This window comes from Silurus meridionalis, chromosome 10 (genome assembly GCF_014805685.1).
Source record: "Silurus meridionalis isolate SWU-2019-XX chromosome 10, ASM1480568v1, whole genome shotgun sequence".
NCBI classification, from domain to species: domain Eukaryota; kingdom Metazoa; phylum Chordata; class Actinopteri; order Siluriformes; family Siluridae; genus Silurus; species Silurus meridionalis.
This window is the reverse complement of record NC_060893.1, coordinates 10,640,275-10,663,193: the sequence shown is the minus strand read 5'-3', so window position 1 is coordinate 10,663,193 and position 22,919 is coordinate 10,640,275. Positions and strand designations below refer to the sequence as shown.

Here is a 22,919-nt window from a genome sequence, read left to right as displayed (position 1 = left end):
TGTGAACACGCCATTTCTAGAAATGACAATCTTTCTAGGGCATTAACAGAAACCCTTTCTTTTAAATGTCTGCCATAGTGTTCTAGAAAATGAGTAAACACCTATTGTAGTGTAAAGGCTTTTAACCAAGATAAGAATATTGCAGCATAGTAACTTTGGGTTACTACTGAATAATCTGGTAACTGCTAAAATCGTAATGATAAGATGAATAGTATTGTAACACAAAATTATAAAGAGCTCAGCTGGAGTGCGTTTTGGGTTTTTGTGTCTGTCTTGTACAAGTTATTTCAAGGTTTTTTAAAACTAATAAAAAGTAATCCAGTATGTTCATGTGGTTCCAGGTTTTGCAGAAACCTACAGCAGAGCACAGACAGCAGCTGGCTGTGCTGTCAAAGAAGGTAGCTAGCTCAGTCACCGAGCTGATACAGACTGCTGAAGCTATGAAAGGTGAGGAAATGCAAATACATGTATGTGTGTATATATGGCGTATTTTTCGGACTATAAGCCGCTACTTTTTTCCCACTCTTTGTACCCCGCGGCTTAAACCATGAAGCGGTTAATTTATGGATTTTTCCTGGGTTTTTCCCGGTTTCACAAGCTTCAAGCCAAAAAACTGAGCCCCCGTAACATTAGACCAATGAAATTGCCGAACGGGTTAAGGTTAACCAATCAAACTCTTTATATTAAATCCGATGCGCTCCCACTGAATCGGGCTGCACCACATCATAAATATGGATGAGCTTCCTCTGATGTTTGACCTGCCGCTCACTCGGACTGTCTACAGAAAATGCGATCATTCGTCACGCTGAAAACAACCGGGCATTAAAAAAAACGCACCTCACCTGTGTTCTGAGCTGCACGGCATCGGGAGAAAAGATTCACCGATGGTGATTTTTAAACGCACGACGATGCCAAAAGATAAACTCCCGAGAGAAATAGTTGTAAAAGGGAGGAGGAAGACAGTGAACAATGAGCCATGTAACAGACAACAGACACTGTCTTTCGTTAAAGCCTGTGTAAAGTTCATTAGTTTCAGTGTAGACAGCTTATTTATGTTCAAAATTTTAATCTTTGTAAAATTCAGTGGGTGCGGCTTATATTTGGGTTCGCTTAATAGTCCGGAAATTACAGTATGTATGTGTGTACCGTAATTTCCGGACTATTAAGCGCACCCAAATATAGGGCTTTAATGAAAGACAGTGTCTGTTACACGGCTTGTATCTAAACAGTAGCCTACCAAGAAAGTCATTGTTCACTGTCTTCCTCCTTCCTTTCACAACAATTTCTCTCAGGAGTTTATCTTTTGGCATCGTCGTGCGTTTAAAAATCACCATCGGTGAAGCTTTTCTCCCGATGCCGTGCAGCTCAGAACACAGGTGAAGTGTGTTTTTTTTCATGCCCGGTTGTTTTCAGCGTGACGAATGATTCACATTTCCTGTAGACAGTCCGAGTGAGCGGCAGGTCAAACATCAGAGGAACATCATCCATATTTATGATGTGGTGCGGCCCGATTCAGTGGGATCGCATCTGATTTAATATAAAGAGTTTCATTGGTTCACCTGAACCCGTTCTGCAATTTCATTGGTCTAATGTTATGGGGTTCAGTTTTTTGGCTTGAAGTTTGTGAAACCGGGAAAAACCAGGGAAAAATCCATAAATTAGCCGCTTCATTGTTTAAGCCGCAGGGTTCAAAGAGTGGGGAAAAAAGTAGCGGCTTATAGTCCGGAAAATACGATAGATATATATATATATATATATATATATATATATATATATATATATATATAATATAATATATATATATATATATACAATATATAATATTATATATATATATATATATATATATATATATATATATATATATATATATATATATATATATATATATATATATATATATATATATATATATATATATATATATATACATACATACAGTGGTATCTTGACCTACGAGTTTAATTCGTTCCGTGGTCGAGCTTGTATCTCAATTTGCTTGCACATCAAATCAATTTTCCATATTGAAAATACTTAAAATGGCCCTCAAAATGACACCCCGTTTTTATGTTTCATGTTATTAAATTAGGAAAATACATTTTTAAATAACACATCTTGTATAAAAACATAATAGAAAGAGTATGTAAAGATATAATAAGGTTTTATTCAGTGTATTTACCTTGGAGATGAAATGACTTGAGCTAACGAAGACGCCGGCGGAGGGGGACGGGGGAGTAGAGGCGATAAGCAGCGGAGGAGGGAAAACTCGTATTTTACTATCACTACTGTACACTACGTATCCCTAAACTTTTATTTTTTTACTTTTTCTTATTTGCTTATGTTAATCTTCGCTTTCTGGCTTCGTTTCGCCATCTAGCAGCGGCGTCTTCAGTTCGTACCTCAATTTTTTGCTCGAGTAACAAAGCAAAAATACGACCGAGTGACCGCTCGTATCTCGGAAAACTCATACATTAATGCACTCGTAGGTCAAGGTACCACTGTATATATAACTGTGTGCATCTAAATACATGATCTGTTTATGCTTTGTTTGAGGAGAAGTTGCAACTTGTAACCACCCCAACCTATGAAAAACACTATTAGTAATTTCAGGTCAAGAGATTAACTTTATTCATTTTATAGTCATCTTCCCAACTCTCAGTTCCTTCCTGGTTTTATGGAGAGATGTGAAAAGTACAGTCTACTTTTAATTTACTTAATAGCAGTCCTAGTTTTAAATAACTTCATACCCAGACTCAGTACTTTGAATAAATCTATAATGTTGGAAAAACTAACTTTTGCCATAAGAAGGTAAACCAAGAGTTTGGTCCAGTCAGTAAAGCCATATCGGTGTTAGCAGTAATAGGCAGTACATTGTGATGAATTGTATCTGTATGGGGTTAATAAAGCCATTGGCCCACTGGGTCTCCCAGCTTCACTCCTTTTAATTCTTCTGTTTTCATTTCCTCTGCTACAGACGGAGGTGAGTATGAGACAGCATGAGCGTTGGAGCACACACACACACACACACACACACACACACACAGAGGAAGCACTATATGGGAGGGGCAGGGTTCTCCAGGGTTTGGTATAATCCCCAACACCATCTGCCTGCCTACACAAGCTGCTAAAAAAAAGGGAGTATTTTATAGCCACTTAAAAAGTCAGTAAAGAATGAGGATAATCCATCAAAAACGCATATCCACAAGGTGTACTTACACGCTGCAGTGGTGATTAAAGCAAGGCTCTATAGTTTTCGACATATCCGTCCTTATGTAAATCTTCCTGTCTTTTACAGTGTAATGTCTTTTATTGTGTATAGCTTTTTTTAATGCATTTTATTTTATTTTATTCTCTTTTTTTCATGTTTTCCACTTTAATTGATTTGACCTCGGCATGTCGTAAAGCTTTTGCTAGTTTTTAATATACTTTATGAATAAAACTTGACTTAACTTACCCATGACCCCATGTGTCCCCAGGCTCTGAGTGGGTAGACCCTGAGGACCCCACAGTAATCGCTGAGACTGAGCTGCTGGGAGCCGCTGCTTCTATTGAGGCCGCAGCAAAAAAACTGGAGCAGCTAAAGCCCAGAACCAAGCCGAAGGTATCCACTCATCCCTGCCTTGTCTGTCCTATATTCCGAAACACCCTTCTTCATAACTCTGTCCACCAGCATACCTGTGTCAAATCACTTCCACATGGCCTCAGGGTACTGGAATGTGCTGCTGGCTGGTATAGTATTGCTGCATCCTAAAATAATGTTATATGTTTTACACAAAGTATTGCAGGCTTAGAGGCAGATGTTTCAGTTTTTTTGTTAGTATTTCCAATCTACAGGAACCTCCGCATTGTTCGATATCGTGAAGAATATATTTTTGTGCGAGATAAACTTAGTCAGACCTGTCCATCGCTCAGGAAACAAAAGGAAAGGTCAGCGTTCTCAAACAATTTATTCCAGAAGTGTTTTTTTATTGGATCTGTCTGAAGTAAAATAAATCTGTCAATGCTTTTCGCTTCAGGATTGTGACTCACTAAACAGATTTTTACCATTTTTAGTCTATTTATCAGAGCTTTATGTTTGCAGTAGGAAAAGAAATCGCAGTAAAAATTAAATTCAGTCTACCGACAAGGGTAATTTATATTTATATAAAAATTCTCTTTCTTTTATTATTTGTCTGATCAATGTTATTAACATAATGTTAAGGTAGTGATTTCAGAAAATTTTATCTATATAGAAACTGTAAAGCTATGATGTGACTAACTGAGCTGTGGACAGAAACTCAAGTTGAGATGTTCACCATGTTGTGGCTTACTTATCTTTTTTTTTAATAAAAAGCTAACATATCCAGCTTAGGTACTACATTTGTATATAATGCACATTTTTACATAATCCACAACTATTGTGCATTACCATTTATCTATTAACCAGACGTTTTTATTATTTAACATAAATCAAAAAAATCATGAAGGACCAGTGTTGTGCTCGTTACTAAAAAATAGTAACTAGTTACAGTTACTCGTTACTTCATTCAAAAAGTAACTTAGTTACTTTGTTGATTACTTACACCAAAAAGTAATGCGTTACTGTTAAAAGTAACTTTTTAGTTACTTTTTTAAAGAAACTTCTTTAATGTTCTCATGAATGCCCTTTAATGTGTTATGGTCTACAAACACAAAACTGACTTAAACACAAAGTCATTATTAAACACTATTTTATTTAAGTCAGACCTGCACAAACTGAATATATCACAAGGATTTCTGAAATAAATAACAAAACAAGCTGAATAATATATTCAGACTCAAAAACTAAAGTGGCTTCTGCTGTTGTGTTGAGCTCTCAAAAATGTTCCTTTCACAGCTGAAGTATGAAAACTATCAACAATGTAGAACAGATCTCCTCGCCATTACTGCTGCACAGTGCGTCTTCTTCCTGTTTACAGTGGTTTATCCTCCAATCCTACAATGCGACGCTGCTGTAAGCAAGTTAGACTGTAGTCTAAATAATAAAAAATAACGGGTAACGCACCATACGGTAACGAAGTTACTTTATTTTCAAAAGTAACGCGTTTTTTACAGTAACTAACACTGTAACGCGTTACTGCCAAACACTGTGAAGGACTTTATTATAAAACACTTGGCTGGTAACCTGGGGGACTGTAGTAGACATCAGGTGTTTCTCTCTTTTCCAGTTTAATTGGCTTTGTTGTGTCATCTTAGCCGATGTTCTCATCGTCATACACTTCCAACTCCCAAATCTAGACTTGTATAAGAAGCTCACTGGGATCTGTTTCTATATAACTAGAGCTTAGCATGAGTCACTATAATTTCGAGATTTAGCTGTATAGTTGTGTCACTTCATTTAAATCAGAACAGCATTAATGCAACAGTGTAAAAATGCAATGTTCAATTGCAGAAAAGATGATTGATGGGACTGGGGGAACTGTGCAGAAATAATGAAAAACCTACTTCCTGTTTCTGGAGAGTTTCGGTGATCAGTGCGCATTCAAGTTTGGCTAGACTGTAACTGAGAAAGAAATTATCCTGGTCAGAAATCCTGGTTTTCATCTACTCTGGTGCTGCTTGACAATTCCTTTGTTTGCTGGTTAATGAAGGTTTTAGAGCACATGAGGAAAATAATCTCCACAAACAACCGCAATTTAAGACTCAGAATTAACACATCCTGAAATAAACTACTTTGTGTGATTTATGCTACACAACACTGTGGCATAAAACTTTTTTTATATTTTTATGTGTGTGAAAGAGGTCAAAATAATCTGATTAGGATCTGATATAAAACCTATAGTAGAAGACGCGCTCTATTTTGAAGGGACGTGAAATATGAATTGCCTTATTTGGATCAAACAGATGTCTTACAAATGGAGCTACAAGTAGAGGTAGAAGGTGCTGTTAGTTTTTACCTTTAGGTTTCTGAGGAAGCTTGCCAGAATGGTTCACAAAGCACCTGTTTGAGATTAAAGGTGTGGCTCAAGCCTGGGATCCCAGATAACCGCAAAAAAAGGTTCATGGTGTGAGCTAACAGATATAAAGTGCAAATAAGGGTTATTTTCATCATCATTAATCTGTACCAGTTGTAGCTAACTGTCGGTCATGGTGGTTTAAATTAGGCTACATTTTGTTTATATTTTGGGAAATCTATTAAATCTATTACAATCAATTAGAAGATTGTCGTAATTTAGCAGGATTATTAAAAAAAAAAAAAAAAAACAGGGTGTACTGAGGTAGTTTTCCTTTTTTTTTTTAAGGTGTAAAATTAATTCATAAATATATTTTTTTGCAACATGGATAGATCACACTCATTTGGTGCTTAAATTCAAGTTGAGATGCAGTTCATATTTAGAGCACTAAAAGCAGCATTAAGTCAAAGGATTATTAGTTGCTACACGTAGCATACCACAACATGCCCACCACTAACCCTATTTAATCCAGGAGTTAGTCAGATGGATTGATGCTTGAGGTCAGCCGATGAGGTGCGAGATAAAGGTGCAAATGCCATGGTGTGCAGTTGGGAGTTTATTGCATTGGTGAGATTCCATGAAAAGAGAAACATGTGGTAGTTATCCCACTGTAGATCTCCCTGAACTGCACATAATCTTTTCATGGAAGGTTATTCATTTTCATTGCTCATTGGTCTTATGCTCATGGTCTCTACACATGTCTCAATCATTTTTGTTTTCTTTTTTTGCGCGTGCATTCTTGGCAGACGCTGTTCAGGGAAGACAATGCTAACACTGTTAGTGTGTGACCTACTCACAACTGTTTCTCTGTGTCTGTTTACCATGTTCTCTCCTTTCATGTCAAGAAACTTTGTTTCTCCTGACACCCCACAGTACCACCATTCCTTCTGCTTCATCCTCCCATATTTTCTCTGCTTGTCTTATATCAACTTATCTTATTTGTCCATCTTCCCCATTCTCTTCTCCCCCTTCGTTCATCCCTTATTGCTTATATTCAAGTTTCCCCTTCTCACCTGTCCTGCTCTCTTCTCCTCCATGCTCTCGAGGTCAGCTAGACCTGGAAGCCTTTGCTGCAGGCCTCTGTCTGATATGTTTGATATATTAGGTTGTTATTCAGTCCAACTATATATCAAACATATTCCTACAGTGTCCCGCCCTGTCTCCAGACTCATGTGCTGTATGTGCTGTGAGTGAGAGAGCCTGTATGCCCACTAGTGTGGCATGCTTGCTAGATCACAGTCTGTTATCACTCAAAAACCATTTACAAACGGTGTTCTGTGAAGGGTTTGGCTGCACTGAGCAACTTGGGACTGAAACATGATGCAATTGCTCCTCTGCGCCAGTAGATGTCATCCTTAAAGAGATCTAGGAGAAGTTTGGGATTAGAATAAATGACCTCTCAGGAATGTTCCTCAGTGTTGAGCATTTTTTTTTGGTTTGTTTGTTTATGGTTTTTTTTGTTTTTTTTGTCCCTTTAGTTGTATACATAGATTATATGCATCCTACAACACAGCTGAAGTAAACCGAACTTTCATTGCACAAACATCTGAGCTATTTTTATTTGTTGATTTGCTGACTTATTCACTGTGTCGTTCTGTTTACAGCAAGCAGATGAGTCACTGGATTTTGAAGAGCAGATCTTGGAAGCAGCAAAGTCAATTGCAGCAGCGACCAGTGCTCTGGTGAAGTCTGCATCAGCTGCACAAAGAGAACTTGTGGCCCAGGGCAAGGTCAGATTATGTTCCTCACATGTTAAATGGCCAGTGCTCTTATGCTTATTTGACTATTCAAATTTCTGTTTACCCAATCCATTTTGTTTATGGTAAGTAAGTGTATAAATATTTGTTTCTTTAGGTGGGCTCTGTTCCAGCCAATGCTGTGGATGATGGCCAGTGGTCTCAGGGTCTCATATCAGCAGTGAGTAAAGACTTATATATATGTTTATTTATTTCATTTTATAATGTTGTAGTTAGTGGTACTTTGTGTTCACCAGTAAAAGTTTGTCAGATTTGCTTTTTATTTTAATTGTATTTATCCACTAATTTGTTTATGACGTTATTATGATTTACACGGCCCCAATTCTAATTAAAGTCACACAATACTAGTTTTCAAGACTGTACATTAATTTAAATAATAGAAGTGATTAGGGAATATATTCTGTAAGCAAGTAAAACTGGTTAAATGCCTTAGAAGACAATTTAAACATTTTGCACAGCCTCACAGTCACAGTCTAACCAGCAGTACCCTTGCAGTGAGACTTTTTTAGCTCCTAATCGAAATCTGAAAAATCCTCAGCAGTGATCATTTTCCTCTTGTTGAAACATTTTTGGCAAAATATCAAGCACAGTTTATGAAGAAACTAACATTTCTGTTTTTCTAACATTTTGTGCCACACAGGCACGTATGGTAGCAGCCGCCACAAGTAGCTTATGTGAAGCAGCCAACGCCTCAGTGCAGGGTCACGCCAGTGAGGAGAAGCTCATCTCCTCTGCTAAACAAGTAGCAGCCTCCACCGCCCAGCTGCTGGTGGCCTGCAAAGTAAAAGCTGACTATGACTCGGAGGCAATGAGGAGACTACAGGTCTAACATTCTTTTATAAACCAGAAGTGCATTTGAAAGTGTCTCTGTGTTTAGAGATATTGTTACATTTCAGACTGCTGAATGTCTATTTGCATTATCACACTAGCTTATTCATAATGTCTACAGGCTGCCGGGAATGCAGTTAAGCGGGCGTCAGATAATCTAGTGAAGGCGGCTCAGAAAGCTGCCTTTGACAAGGCAGAGGACGATAGCGTGGTGGTCAAGACTAAATTTGTTGGCGGAATTGCGCAGGTAAAACCCATTCAAAATGTATATCATATTTTTCGGCTGTATTGTAATTTGTATTTTGTATATCTTTTGTTATGTATTTTATAATATAACTTTAAATGTTAAAATTTGTATCAGTCATTGAGGTCAGATTTTATTTAAACCCCAAACCTTGCATTTTTCCTCATCGTGTACATTTTTTTAGATGCCTATTAAAAGTAAAGAAAGCTAGTTTTACTTTTACTTGGCAAATATTTCATTGAGTGAATAGAGAGAACTTTTTCCATCTAACGATAAAGAAATGACGAGGCCACGTATGTAAAAAATGCAGCCTATCTGGCTTTCATGTCCATACTATGACATTCCTTTAAAAAAATCTCTCGAGCAGAAACACTAAATCTGGTCAGTAAGGCTGCTCACACTGACGGACAGCTGAGCAAAATATCTGTCAGCAATTCATTTGACTTTCTAACGGTGAAATTTGAGCTTGTAATGGCATTCATTAGGGAGTCATTACCTGCCTCACATAGCACTGCAAATGCCAATGCAGCTGATTCTGAAGATTGGAATTTGCCATGCAATTCAGATTAAAGATGCTTATAGATTATAGTGTCCGTGTGATTGTTATACAAAAAAGAAATTCTAGAATATTATACGTATGATGTGCGTGTTGTCTTATGTTTATTGTCAGTAGATATTAGTTTGAGCAAGTTTGCACAGAACTAAATTAATTTGATACAACACAACAATTCAATTGTTATCACCAGTTGGATCATTCTCTCTCTTCTCTCTGCCATGTTTTGGAAAACATTCTTATTGCTATGATCCTACTCTGCATTTAAAATATTCTGTAGTTTAAGGCAGTGTTGCTTTAGCATCCAGCACTCTATCACACACTCTTCACATTCCTGAGTCCATGAAGTCTCAGTCACAGAGAAGTGGATTCAGACATTGCAGAGAACTAAACCGCAACTGTCTTTGTACGTACGAGAATGAAATACGTTTCATCACTGTGAACAATTGCAAATGAAATGCAATTAAAGGAGGAATGAAAGACAACATAAAGCTCTACTGATGTGTATACAATATATATATATATATATATATATATATATATATATATATATTTCAAACTATATTTCTTAAAGCTGTAAGGTTGGACATTGAAGTCCCCCACAGGCAGCGAGGCAGAAAACAGACCACCATAATAGGAGAAGGAAATGAGTGCCAGATGCTGTGACCCACACAACAACACAAATATTTGCTAAATCAAATAAGTGAAAATATACAGTTTTACACATAGCATGGAGTCCAGATTCAAGCATGTGTTGCAGTTTATTTTTTGGACATGAAAGCAATAAAATGCACTGAAAGCACTAAGCTCAATGAGACTCCAAGCTTTTCTTAAAAACAGTGTTTCAGGCTATAAAAAGCAATATACTGCAGAGTTATGGACAATTATTTGAGCTTTTTTAAGATGAGTGCTGATTGGATGATTGATGATTGACTTGTTTCAGAAAGAAAAGTAGCATACTGTCTATCACATTTTGCTTGCAGATCATTGCAGCTCAGGAGGAGATGCTGAGGAAGGAGAGAGAGCTGGAGGAGGCACGCAAGAAACTGGCCCACATCCGACAACAGCAGTATAAATTTCTACCCACTGAGCTCCGAGAAGATCAGAGCTGAGCTCTCTCACCCGAACACACACACACACACACACACACACACACACACACACACACACACACACACACACACACACACCAAATAGTATGAAGTCCAATGAAAAACCGTGAGCTTGTCTGACGTTGGTGTTGGAATGTTAGTCGTCTTGGAGGCTTTTCTCGTAGACGCTGATGTATCGTGATGTTTAAGGATGTGAGCGGTCTAATTCCTTCGATTGGCTGGTTTCCACACATGAGGATGGTAATTTTGTTTGTGATTGGTTGCTCTTCCTACATAGGGCTATGTGTCTTGTTTTTGTGTTATGTCTTGCTGCAGATCTTTTTCTTTCAGTGTGATATGCATTTAACTGCTCTTTGTGTGAGCGTGTGTCTGTGGGTACGCATGAACTCAAAAGGTCCAAGCAGTACGCCAGACTTTATTACTATAATCCCATTGGCCGAATAGTACTACCTTTCAGTAATTCATTCATACTCTTTCCACAAAATACACCAGAATATGGTGATATCAGGTGAAAAGAACATGAGTTGTATGATCCTGTGATGTCCTAACAGTGGGATGGTTGTTGACCAGCTTTTAGAACATATGTATTTGCTTAAATGTTTTTATTTGTGAAATTTTTAAGCAGGACTATTCGTCTGAAGCCTTTGCTAAAGCACTACACAACTTTAAAACATATCATAAAGAGTCAAAATCATTGTAAGATTGTGTTTTTCAGCTAGAATGAGCTTTATTATAAGACTATGGGTAAAATGTACATCTGTGCTTTGTGGTATTATTTATTGATAAGGGAGTCACGAAAGCTCCTCACCAAAAGCATTAAAGTCACAGATATGTTATAGTCGTGTAAATCAAGGGACTGAAGCAGATACCGTTAAGTGTTCTAAGAACTCATGAATACCTCAGACATGTTTAACACAGTTCAGACATCTTTACCACTGTGTTTCCACACCCGTCTCTTACACAAAGTGATGTGAACTTTCGGTTCCTTTTCAGACACACAATACACAGTGCACATGTATACATTCAGCACACACAATCAGACTATTGAGACCTACAACTTAGGTGTTTAAAAATCTATTTGAGGATGCACATGCATGACTCGAAAAAAGAAAAAAGAAAAAAAAAATGACCCAGCACTTCAAGAATTATAGGATGCACTGATATTGTTTGTATTCCAGTCTACTCTTTTTCTGCAAATAATGTGTGCTTCTTGTGGTAGACATTAGTGAGAACAATTAGTGGCTTCCTTTCAGGTGGAAATATAGTTATTCTTGTTTGATTGTTGTTTGCGTATTAAGAATTACACAACGTGGCACTTCAAAACACTACATATATTATATCAACCTGCAATATTCCACCTCTTCAATGTGGACTGCGATGTATATTAGTGCCTTATATTGTCTGCTCTGATGCAAGTTGCCCCTTCAGGCTTATCAAAGACTCAGATCATAACCTCAACCACTATAAGAGAAACCATAAAGATTCGTTTTTGGTTCGTGCTAACTGGGCAACTTGTAGCAGTAGGTATAAATGTGTAGTTTTGTCCGTTTCTGAGCAGTATAAACAATGTACCTATAACAGCCACTGACTGTTGTTTGATTCTGCTCTGCCATATTCTATTGTTCTGATGTGGCCTGATGCTCTTGCCTTGGTAGACTGCTCAACTGCCAGCTGTAATTCACTTTAAGAACCATTAGTGTAACAGCGTCACTGACTTCACATGCTTTACATTTCTAGTGAGTCAAGAATCAACACGGCATTCCATACACACGTATCTACACTTTTTCAATTTACTTTGCAAAGCCCCAATCAGGAACTGCTAGATGCCACAGTGTGCTCAGAGTTTCCTAACAAAAAGCATATGTGAACCATACATAATGCTGTGGTTTAGTTGATGTGGTCTTGTAACAGTTTTATTGCTGCAATCCCTCTTGTCTTTGTCCCCAAATTTGCCTCCTGTTTCCTGATTGAGGCTTTAATGAAACTTGTTGCAATTATGTCTCAAATAAGAGTTTTCTCTTCAATAAACCACTATGTATGAAGGGTTTGTTTATATTTACTAATAAATGTAATGAAGATATTGCAATATGTGGTTTAAAATGTGGTGTCTTTTAATGGAGTGGAAGAAGAAGAAGGAAAAAAAGAAGAAACGGCTCCTTCAATTAAACTAGAATTTTAGGGCCCTCTTTAACCAACTGAAATGGTAACAATAAAATGAAATAATTATGATGCTGTATGTAAAATATTTATCTGGTCACGAAAGTATTTTTTGTATTCACTGAAAAAAAAAATAAAAAGTTTCAACAAACATTGTTTTCTAAATGGTGCATGTTTTTGTCTCTGTGCCTGCTGCAGATCCTGATTATTTTGCTGTCCTTATTTTCCACTGGAGTCCAGCAGTATTTGCGGTTTGACACAGTTTTCCTGCTTGCAGCGGCAAGAATGTCACTATGACACTAGGCAAAACACACTCTGTGGTCTACTCTGCTCAATGACCACTACAGAACTAGAATAATATTTGTATAATCACAGAGATAAGACTGGACAGTACAGTAAATGACCCTTTCTAATATTCCAGTACGTTCAAAAACATTCTCTCCTGTAGGTGTCGCTGTAGCATCTCTGTTGTTATCAAGCTGTGGTCAAGTTCCTAAACAGCTTTGGGAACTAGTGGAGAGCCAAATTTCTGTCTGCATGTCCAAATAAGGGCATATGGCACTTTTGCTCCAGTACACAGTCTAGAGAATTTGAACTGTAACCATACAATTCATTTGTCTGTGTTAAAATGTTTTGTCATTTCCACTGAAATAAATGTGACATTGATTTTTAGATCATATTGTCCTGTTCGTCAAAGCCTGCCGTTTGTTGAAAAGAATAAAGAGGAATGAAGAATTAATTCTTAAGTATTTACCACTATTGCATATGTTGGAACCTTTTGCCCACAGTTGTCACATAATCAGTTGAATGGAGTTCACCTGTGTGGGGTTAAAGTGTCGCATGTCCTTAGAGTATGTACACCTGTTCCTGGAAGGCCCAAACTGTAAAAGTTTCCCAAAGCAGCATTAAATCATTATCAACGAATGGGAAGAAAATGGCACAAGCATGAGTCTGCCTATGGAGAAGCCATTTGTTAAAATTCTGGTGATTAGTCAGAGAAACACCCAAGACACTGGTGTGATCTCTGACAACTGGTTGCACTGGAACTAATTTAGTTGCACAGCAATAACAATAAATCCTTATGTAAACCTATTTGGGGTTGTGATAAATTTGGTTAATTGTACACATTTTATACTGTGTATATAATAGGATATTTTGTGTAGCTACATTGCATTATTTCATTTAAGTTCCAAGTTTCTAACATTAATAAATAGTGTATTGAGAAAGGGGGGGATGGGGTGTTAGTCTGAATATTTATTCTGCTTTCATGACTGAAAATGTATCTATCTGTACATACTGCAAGTGATGGAAAGTGAATATTTTATTGAGTTATCAATAATGTTGCTGAATATTTAACAAACCACAAAACATGTTAAGATGCATAAAATATAAGTGTAGTTCAATGCATTAGGGTGTTGCAGAAACCTAATAACTTTTTTTGGATTCTTTTTATGTAGCACATAAACACTTCTGGAGTCCTTGCAGTAAAACTCGCATAATCTCAGAAGTCGGGCCAATGCAGAGCCAGATTTCTCTGTAGTTTAATATACCCTACACTTTCCAACACTCAAAGCTTCATCTCCTATTTCATACAGGAATTCTGAGCATTTTTTTCTTAAATGAGAGGTTGGGTTGAGTACTGTGTTTTGCTTGGTCTAGTTTTTCACCACAGGAATGATGCTGGTACTGAGGAAAGGCTGAGTAGTCGCATAAGGATTTTAGATAAGTGAAAAAAATAACTTGCCAAATATGGTGCTATATATATATATATATATGTCATTTACTATAAGAAATTTCATTATCATGATTGTTGCTCTTATTAAAGATATGTGGGAAATAATAGCTATATATTATGAATAAAAAATGCCATGTCATGTATATTTTACTACATGTGTGTGTGAAAGATCACACTTGAATGTGAATTGTCTCTGTCTGCTTTGTCCAAAAAGCCAATCCAAGTGGTGTAAAGGCATGGAAACATATTAGCACATAATGCTTCCCCCCTTCTCATCCAGCTCCATCCTAGACTCCCACTGTGGCAAAAGGGAGTCTACTGTAGAGATCTGAGAAAAAAAAAAAAAAAAAAAGGGATTTAATGATTTAAAAAATGATTATTGTTTTTTTCCCCTATGTATATAAAATTTGAACAATTACAATGTTGGGGGAATACTTTGGCCTACTTTATAATGATATATAGTTGTTTTTGAACAAGCAGTGTAAGTCATTTATTCATTTATTTCCATTAACTGTTATACTGTATTTCTGTCACAAATCAAGGAGCCTGAACAGGGCATGAGGTGAGAATACACCCTGGAGAGGTTCCAGCAGTCCACCGCAGAGCACCATATACAATTCATACATATTCACACTGAGAGGCAACCTAGCATAGCAAATCCATCTACACTGTACGTTTTGGGAGGTGAAAGGAAAACTGAGCACTCGAAATAGAAATCAGACACCAAGAGAGCATGTGAGAGTCTGACACAGATTGTTACCTGAGCTCTGGATTGAACCAGCAGCTTTGAAGCTGTAAGTCTCACAGCACACTGCTCCACTGTGACACCCAGTAATATACAGTAAATGCATCTTTAGTGTTCAACAGCGTTCCATGCTTAATTATTCTTCCATTATGTGCCTCCAACCAACTAACACCCAAAACGCAAAACATTTAGGACACCACATCAGTTTATTATTAGAAAACCACAGCTTATTGATTTTTTCGAACACACACACACACACACACACACACACACACACACACACACACACACACACACACACACACACACAGAGAGAACAAAAGAAAAAGGAAGATTAAATCAAATGGTTCTTTGGTAGTATTTTTCTTAGGGTGATATAGCACTTTTTTAGAGCTTCATTTATAAGAAAGAGAAAAGCTCTTTAAAATAGAACCATAAACCATCCAAATGAGTCATTAAACTTTTTTCTAAGAGTTATGTGGATAATATTTTACCACCATTGTTTTCCTATATTGCATTCTTGGAAATTTTAAAGCAGAGATGAACTGCACTGGCTTGCTTTATTTAATTTCCATCATAGTTTGTGAAGCATCATTGTAAATTTCTGTTCAATAGTCCCAAATGACAAACTATTTTGCAATGTAATGTATTACAAATTTTCCAACACATCTTGCTCTAAAGCTGAGATCTACCTTTAATTAATTTCCACTTTAAACAGAGGCATGCAAAAGATTGATGGCCTTTAAACACTCTCGATCCTTTCAGCTAGGAGAGGGATGGGTCCAGAGTGTAAACTCAAAGGACAGTGTGAGCAATTGATGGGAGCGAGTGCAGGGCTATGGTGTAGAGTACATGACTATTTTAGGCCTGGTCTCTGAGGGGTTACCCAGCATACAGCATATGCACGTCATCTTCCTAAACATGCACTTGGAGGAGCAGAACATCAAACCCACAGGACTACTAGCCACTTTTTCATAACCTGGGTGGCTGCTTAATGTCTTTGTTCCTCCATGAGGTGCAAGCATTTCCATTTACAGACTGTACACTGGAATTCCACTTAAACACTCTCCCCATTCCTCAGTCTCTCTCTCTCTCTCTCTCTCTCTCTCTCTCTCTCTCTCTCTCTCTTTCTCTCTTTGGGTTTTCTCATTGCTCCTTGCTCAAAACAGTAAACACATTTAATAAATTGTTCTCTCTCTTTTTATGTTCTAATTATACTTACCCATTCTCTTCATTATTACCCACATCACAGGCCAATTGGGGTTTATGTAAGTGTCTTAAGAGACCCAGTATTCAATAAGTAAACAAACTTTCATCATCTCATTTAAGTACATTAGGTAGTTGAATTAGCTGATGCACTGATTACTATTACTACAAGTGGAGAAATCTCCACTGACTGCTGATATTATTAGATAGGTGTAGCTTGACATTGAAATTATATGACATTATATATATATATATATATATATATATATATATATATATATATATATATATATATATATATATATCAGATATTTTGTTTTCAGTCACAGGCACAAGCACTGCTGAGAAAGAGAAATACAGTATTAACCCCAATTCACACTAAATCCTGCAAAATAGACTGCATGAATGATGAGCTGTATAAATATGCAGCTATGACAAAATTAGCCCCAACCACTTTTCTTTATATCATTGTTGCTGTTGCACTTAGTTGTAAAATAGAACAGATTTATTGGCCTTGAGACATTTGTTTAAACAGTATATTGAAGGCATTTCACTTTTGAAAGATTATTATAATACTTTCCAACTATTCTATATGGGTTAACTATGGCTATTCAATATGAGTCCACTATATGGGAAAACTAATATAACACTAGTATTCGAACAATTGACTTTTCCAGCCAGGCTCTTCCCAAAATTGTTAACATGAAGTTAAAGTCACACATGTATAAGATGTTTTTGATGTCTGTAGCATTACATTTTCCCTTCACTTGACCTAGGAGAGCCAAACCTGTTCAAAGTCAGCTCTATGAATATATGTTTTGCATGGGTTGGGGTGGATGATTGGTTTGCTATAGAGCTCTGAACTCAACCCTTTTGAACACCTTTGGGATAAACTAAACCGCTGACTGCTCCCCAGGCCTTCTCACCATTCAACATTACTTGTCTTTACTTATAAGCCCACTCCAAAATGGTGTCCTCTTCCCAGAAGTGTGGAGGTTATCATGACATCTAATTGAGACTAAGAGAGATGTTCAAAAGCACATGTGAAACTTATGATCAAGTGTCCACAAACTTGTCTATGTAATGTTCTTGTGTCTCTTTCTAGCTGAACCTCCGCCCCTGAGTGTTTACCTTTTTTTGTTTTTTTTATAACACAATCTAACAGCAGCTTCGCAAAGAGGAATATACTGTACTTGTACTGAGTCAGCACTGATGCTTGATTTATATAAGGACACTAAAAGCCCTTTTCTAATTTTGGCCACTGCTAAAAACCTAAGCAGGTCATAATGGCTAAAGCCACTGCTCAGCTGAGACATGCCAAAATACCCAACATACACCTTTGTCTTTTTCTGGAGTGTGTGGCTTTCAATTCAATAAGCAAATTAGTAGTGGCTCTTAATAACAGAACCTATCACAGTTAGTGACTTAAATAGCTAATCCTATATCAACACTCTTTGTAATTCTGAAGTATTTTAAGCACTTTCTTTGTGTTTTTCTCTTTAGTGTATGGTTTTCTAGTTATATGAAAACCAAAGAATAAACCATTTCCATTTTCTCATTCCATCTGTCCAAAAAGAAACCTCTACGTCCTGGAGGTTTTCATCAAGCTAAAGAGGCCACATTTTTTACTTTTAGAGAGAGCCTTGTAGTACAATTCTCTTTCTCTCTTTTTCTCTCTCTCCCTCTCTTTTTTTTACTCTGAGCTGTGGCTTTCCCCACCCAGACTCTATTAAAGCTGAATAAACATGAGTGAACAAGGGCTTTGCTGAAACTCTGGAAATGTGTTGAGGAAATGGTTCTTTCTCATTTAGACGGCTGGCCCACATTTTTGAGTCGAGCTGAACAAACGTAGAACAATTTCCCAGATACATGTCAAGCATTTAGTATAATGAAAGACATTTCACAATGAGAATGTTCAGTGGCATTTTTAATGCAAAGAATGCTAAGGATATCAGTTAAGGATATGTCTAGCTTCTCAGTCTGTGCTCATTTCTTTTTCATTTTGTTGTCTCCTCTAGATAACCACAAGGTGTTTAAGGCATGTTGATTGATTCATTTTTTCATATTTCATTAGATGTTTTCTTTCATCACTTTCCAGTAATTGGGCTTTAGTCCCATGGGAGGTTTCTCTCCACAACTGTATTGAGTGATATGACTCTCTCAAAGCTGAACGTTTTCTCTGGCAGTACAATTGCAGGAAAATAGTGAAAACATCCAAAGTGTGGATAGCCATGAATGAGTAAAAGCTTGCATAAAGCTGAAGGCAGTAATAGTAATGCAGAGAAAGAGAAATGACATAAACACTTTTAGAAGTTAGGTTCTGTACAAATGATTAATCTGGAGTAAGTCACCCCAATGCATTCCAGTGTGGTTTGGAATGAATGGCGTGAGGAATACATGCATATACTTAGTTACACACACACACACACACACACACACACACACACACACACACACACACACACACACACACACACACACACACAATCAGCCTAAGAACATCGGTTAACCATAAGCAAGTAATTCCTAAAAGCCCTTAACCCTCACTACCTGCCTTCTCATTGCCCTGCTTTGTATTTGCTCAGATGTTATGGCTGTTCTCCTGCTAGTCTCTTGCTTGTTGTGAAAAGCACATGCCCTTTCAATAACAGAAGTATGTAAACAACGACTGGTTTACCTAATTTTACCTGTTTGATCATGAATGTCAGAGTTACTACAGCTGATCTGATATCAGTGTTCGGATTTAATCCTCAATCAGAACTCTCTCTAACCTTTTTGTCCCCATTTAGCTATGACCCTGTGCTTGAATATAGATGGGCTGATTGTGACTTACGCATGGCATTAATGAGGAGTTGCACATACCATGCAGTTTTATAGTACAGTGAAATGGAAACAAACAGTGAAGGTTTTTTTTTTATCCAGCAGAGTAGGAGCACTACATTCTCTCACTCCATATATGGAAAGATTTGCTTTGGGTAACTGCTACAGGGAGTTTAAACCTTGTGACACTTCAGAGTGGAAGAATTGGGCAAATATTGATACAGTCTTTCCCATGTAGTGAACTACTATTCTGACATACATGCTAACTCACCATGTTACATCATATGTGTGTGTGTGTTTTAGAAGAGGGAAGAAATTAAGGTATCTTAGCAATCTGCTTCGCCATCACCTTGAAGTGGTCAGTACAGGAGCAGAAATGTCTATGTGAGAATTACTGTGTAAACAGTACAACTTACCTTCTGCTTGTTTATTCCATCTAAAATAACTTGCAATCAGATGCATGTATACAGCAGTTTGGTGTGGTACACCACAGTACAACAAATCACCAAGATCTCCAAACAACCCCTCTCTCTTATATTGTGGTAAGATTTTCACTGGACCAGTTTAAAACATCTCATATCTACAGCTTCTTGAAGAAGGCCCATCAGTGCAAACACAGCCCAGATGCTGTAAAGGAATCTCTTATCTGAACAATGAAGTACAGAGCCATTTGCCAGTAAATGCACTTCATCTTCCCCCACACCCTCCTTGCTGCCTCTTGCCTAGGACCGAAAGTTTAAAGAAACATTATAAGACATTTTTATATTAAAAAAAACAGCTTAATGTGGCAATCTTCTTTTTTTGATAGTAGACTGCAGTTATGCTGGATAAAGTTTGGAAAAAATTGTGTTTTTCTGTCCCTTTCTTAAATCATTAAGTCACATTTGATCAAATAATGTTTGCTGTAATATGTTTGTAGTGGTCCAGTCTGCTTTATATTATGTGTATGGGATTATCCTATTGATACTAAGCTGTGGAGAAACTGTAGAAAAACTCCACAAGAAAATATTTATATTTTGTGTTTGGGTCCATTGTTTTAACTGTAGACAGCAGCTAATTTCGAAATAGCTGCTTTAGCAAATTAATCTATTTTAAACTATTACCTTATGGTGAGTTTCTATAGAGCCAAACATGTTCTTTTAATGTGTGTGAGATCTAGGGTAACTTAGTCATTGTTTTGGTACATTAATCCAAGATTTTTTTCACAACAGAGAAAGTCTGTTTTACCACCAAAAGAAAAGAAAAGAGAGGTGTCTTGCATTAAACATTTTCATATTTTCCACTATTTCCATTGCAGTTACTTACTGTATTCAGTGAATAATATGTTTTAAGATAAATAACAAGACAATATGTTGAGAGTATAGGGGTTTAGGAAGAAGGTAAACTCTAGGTTTTTTCTTATGGTTTTGAAAACTAGACCCAATTATGGTAATATCTCCTGTTCTTCCAACACAACCTCCACCCCACCCCCCCAAAAAACCATATACATATCTGTGGCTGAATCAGATTACCCAATTTCCTCTCACTTTCTCTCTCAGCTGTATGTCAGTGGAACACAATAATATTGAGAGAAAATATATCAAGGCCAAAGCTATTTTCACCATAACTGCTGTAGGAAGTTATCTGTCTGGAGTCGGAAAAGAACAAAACCTTCACATAAACCTCTGCCTGCTGATGACTGCCTGTGAGTCACTGAAGAGGCTTGTTATTTTGTGCTCTTTGATTAAATGGCTTTTTTCTTTTCATTTTTATTCCATTTTAAGGCGAATTTGGCTAGATATCGAATGGTTTGATGGCTTGCCAGCTTTATTTTACTTTTATACATTTTTCATGAGCAGGATATTGGTTATATTGGATATGTGCCATCTGAAAAGAAAAGGAATGAAATGTGAGACATGATTTGTCATTTTAGTTCCTCTTATCATAAATATTAGTTTGGCTTAACAATGTTGCTGTCAAATCTTTACAAATGTGAATCTTTAATCTTCATCTTTTTCTGAGTACTTTCCTGTGGAAAAAACACTTTTGGTGGGCTTAGGCTTGAAAGCAGCTACCTTTCAGACTCATTTCTGTCAGGTATTTCCTTCTGAATGAGTGCTAGAAGACCATTTCAATCACAGCTGATCTATCTTTGCAAACAACTCACAGAGTTGGAATGCCAGTAAGCTTTCTAATAGGCAGTCATGGGCAGTCACCAGTCTAAACATGTTGCCCTTTTATCCCTGGGCTTTTAAGAACATTAGGTGTAGATTAGCAGTCAACAATTGGCATTTTCCAAGTGGCCAGCAGTGTGAATATAATGGTCACCATATGCTTATAGTTACAGCAGTAGCCTTGTCTCATTCTGCATTGGGGAAAATGTGAAATGACATGGAAGGACATGTGCCATGATTTTAGTTTAAAAATATAGTTTAAAAAAAACTCAGATTGGGAATATATTTTTCTTTATTGAGTACAAATGTAGGAGTGTAAAATAACTTACCGTTTAAAGCAGCATACCCAAAGTTGTATTTCCACATATTTGCCTTTACATACAGTGATATGTGCTTTATACAGATTGGTAGACATTATTTATACAGAGACTTGGGCTACAATATGCACAAAATTTGCATTCCAATCATTCACTGTCCTCATCCTCCATTTGCTAGGTTTAATGATTATGCCCTGTGTTAGTATCTAACCCCTATAGACAGCTCACCCAATGTGGCACAGGCCTTCTCAGGCACAGGCCTTCTCAGATGGTTGGTCAGTAGATAAGAGCTCCCCAGAGCCCTGCTCATTTAATTTGGTCAAAGAGAAAATCATTTGGGGAGTGTAACTAAGCTCAGTTTTGTCTACGGAAGATGAGTGACTTTGTACAACCCAATTTGAGTATAAATGTTGTTCTAAAGGTAGATTTACCCATTAGAAATCTAAGCGATGGTGTATGATGGTCATCTATAAAGTGGAAGTAACTTAAAGAATAAAGTTAGGTTTGTACTTTCATGTACTTAAACTAAGCACATTCCCTTTTTTAAAATAAAGACATCTGTGCCTTCTAAACGACCTTGTTACAGCCTCGTCATGGTCTCGTCAAGATCTTTCTAAAAATTTTTGCTTTTGCCTGTCATTATGTGATGTAAGAAACCAGTACAGGCTGAAATCATAGGAAATGACTGCTAAACAAGGACAAGTTTAAGAAGGAAACAGGGTAAGGTTACATAATTAAAACCCTCAAGGAGATAAAACAAACAAATGAAAAAAGAACAAGGTGATTATGATCATGAGGTGTAAACACCATAAATGCCTTACTATCCCTCCCTTATTCTAACATAAATATGTGTAAATTCCTAGTCATTTAGTAGCATTGTAATAATGTTACTTATTATTTATAACATGCTCATCTCTGCATGCTTTATCTGTAACTGTATTTATCTGTAAAGATATGTATCTTTTATTGTATCTTAAAGAACAAAATCTTCTGTACATGTAATTATCAAGAAAACAGGAGATGGTTTAAAATCCATTTTCTGTATTGCGTCCTTGTAGGAATGCACTTCCTCTGTTGTAATAGGACGTTCCCACTAGACATTCCCAAAGGCCAGAAGCCTCATATAAACAACTTCCCAACATGTCGTAGCCTCCTAGAAGGATGACGGTAAGTGCCCACATAAAAGGACCCTTATAACATCAGCATACTGATAAGCAGCACCTAAACACAGAAAAATAACGCAAACATAACACCAGCAAAGTGGACACAAATCTAAACTATGAATACACATTTTTGACTTAAGAAATCCTAAAAGTTACG

The 22,919-nt window shown here is 37.0% G+C and overlaps 1 protein-coding gene across 2 annotated transcripts in view; it reads left to right on the top strand.

Moving 5' to 3' along the window:
* The window catches only part of tln2b (talin 2b), a 114,121-nt gene extending 101,347 nt beyond the window's left edge, over nt 1–12,774 (top strand). Inside the window, exons 52-59 of one of the 2 annotated variants that reach the window (XM_046859016.1) lie at nt 342–447; nt 2,975–2,980; nt 3,477–3,601; nt 7,577–7,702; nt 7,827–7,889; nt 8,370–8,552; nt 8,679–8,804; nt 10,338–12,774. In XM_046859016.1, the coding sequence (XP_046714972.1) occupies nt 342–447; nt 2,975–2,980; nt 3,477–3,601; nt 7,577–7,702; nt 7,827–7,889; nt 8,370–8,552; nt 8,679–8,804; nt 10,338–10,466 (864 nt within the window). In that variant the 3' untranslated portion in view covers nt 10,467–12,774. The remainder of the gene's footprint in view (nt 1–341; nt 448–2,974; nt 2,981–3,476; nt 3,602–7,576; nt 7,703–7,826; nt 7,890–8,369; nt 8,553–8,678; nt 8,805–10,337) is intronic. The other variant, XM_046859017.1, reaches the window with a different exon arrangement.
* The last annotated feature ends 10,145 nt before the right edge of the window (nt 12,775–22,919 follow it).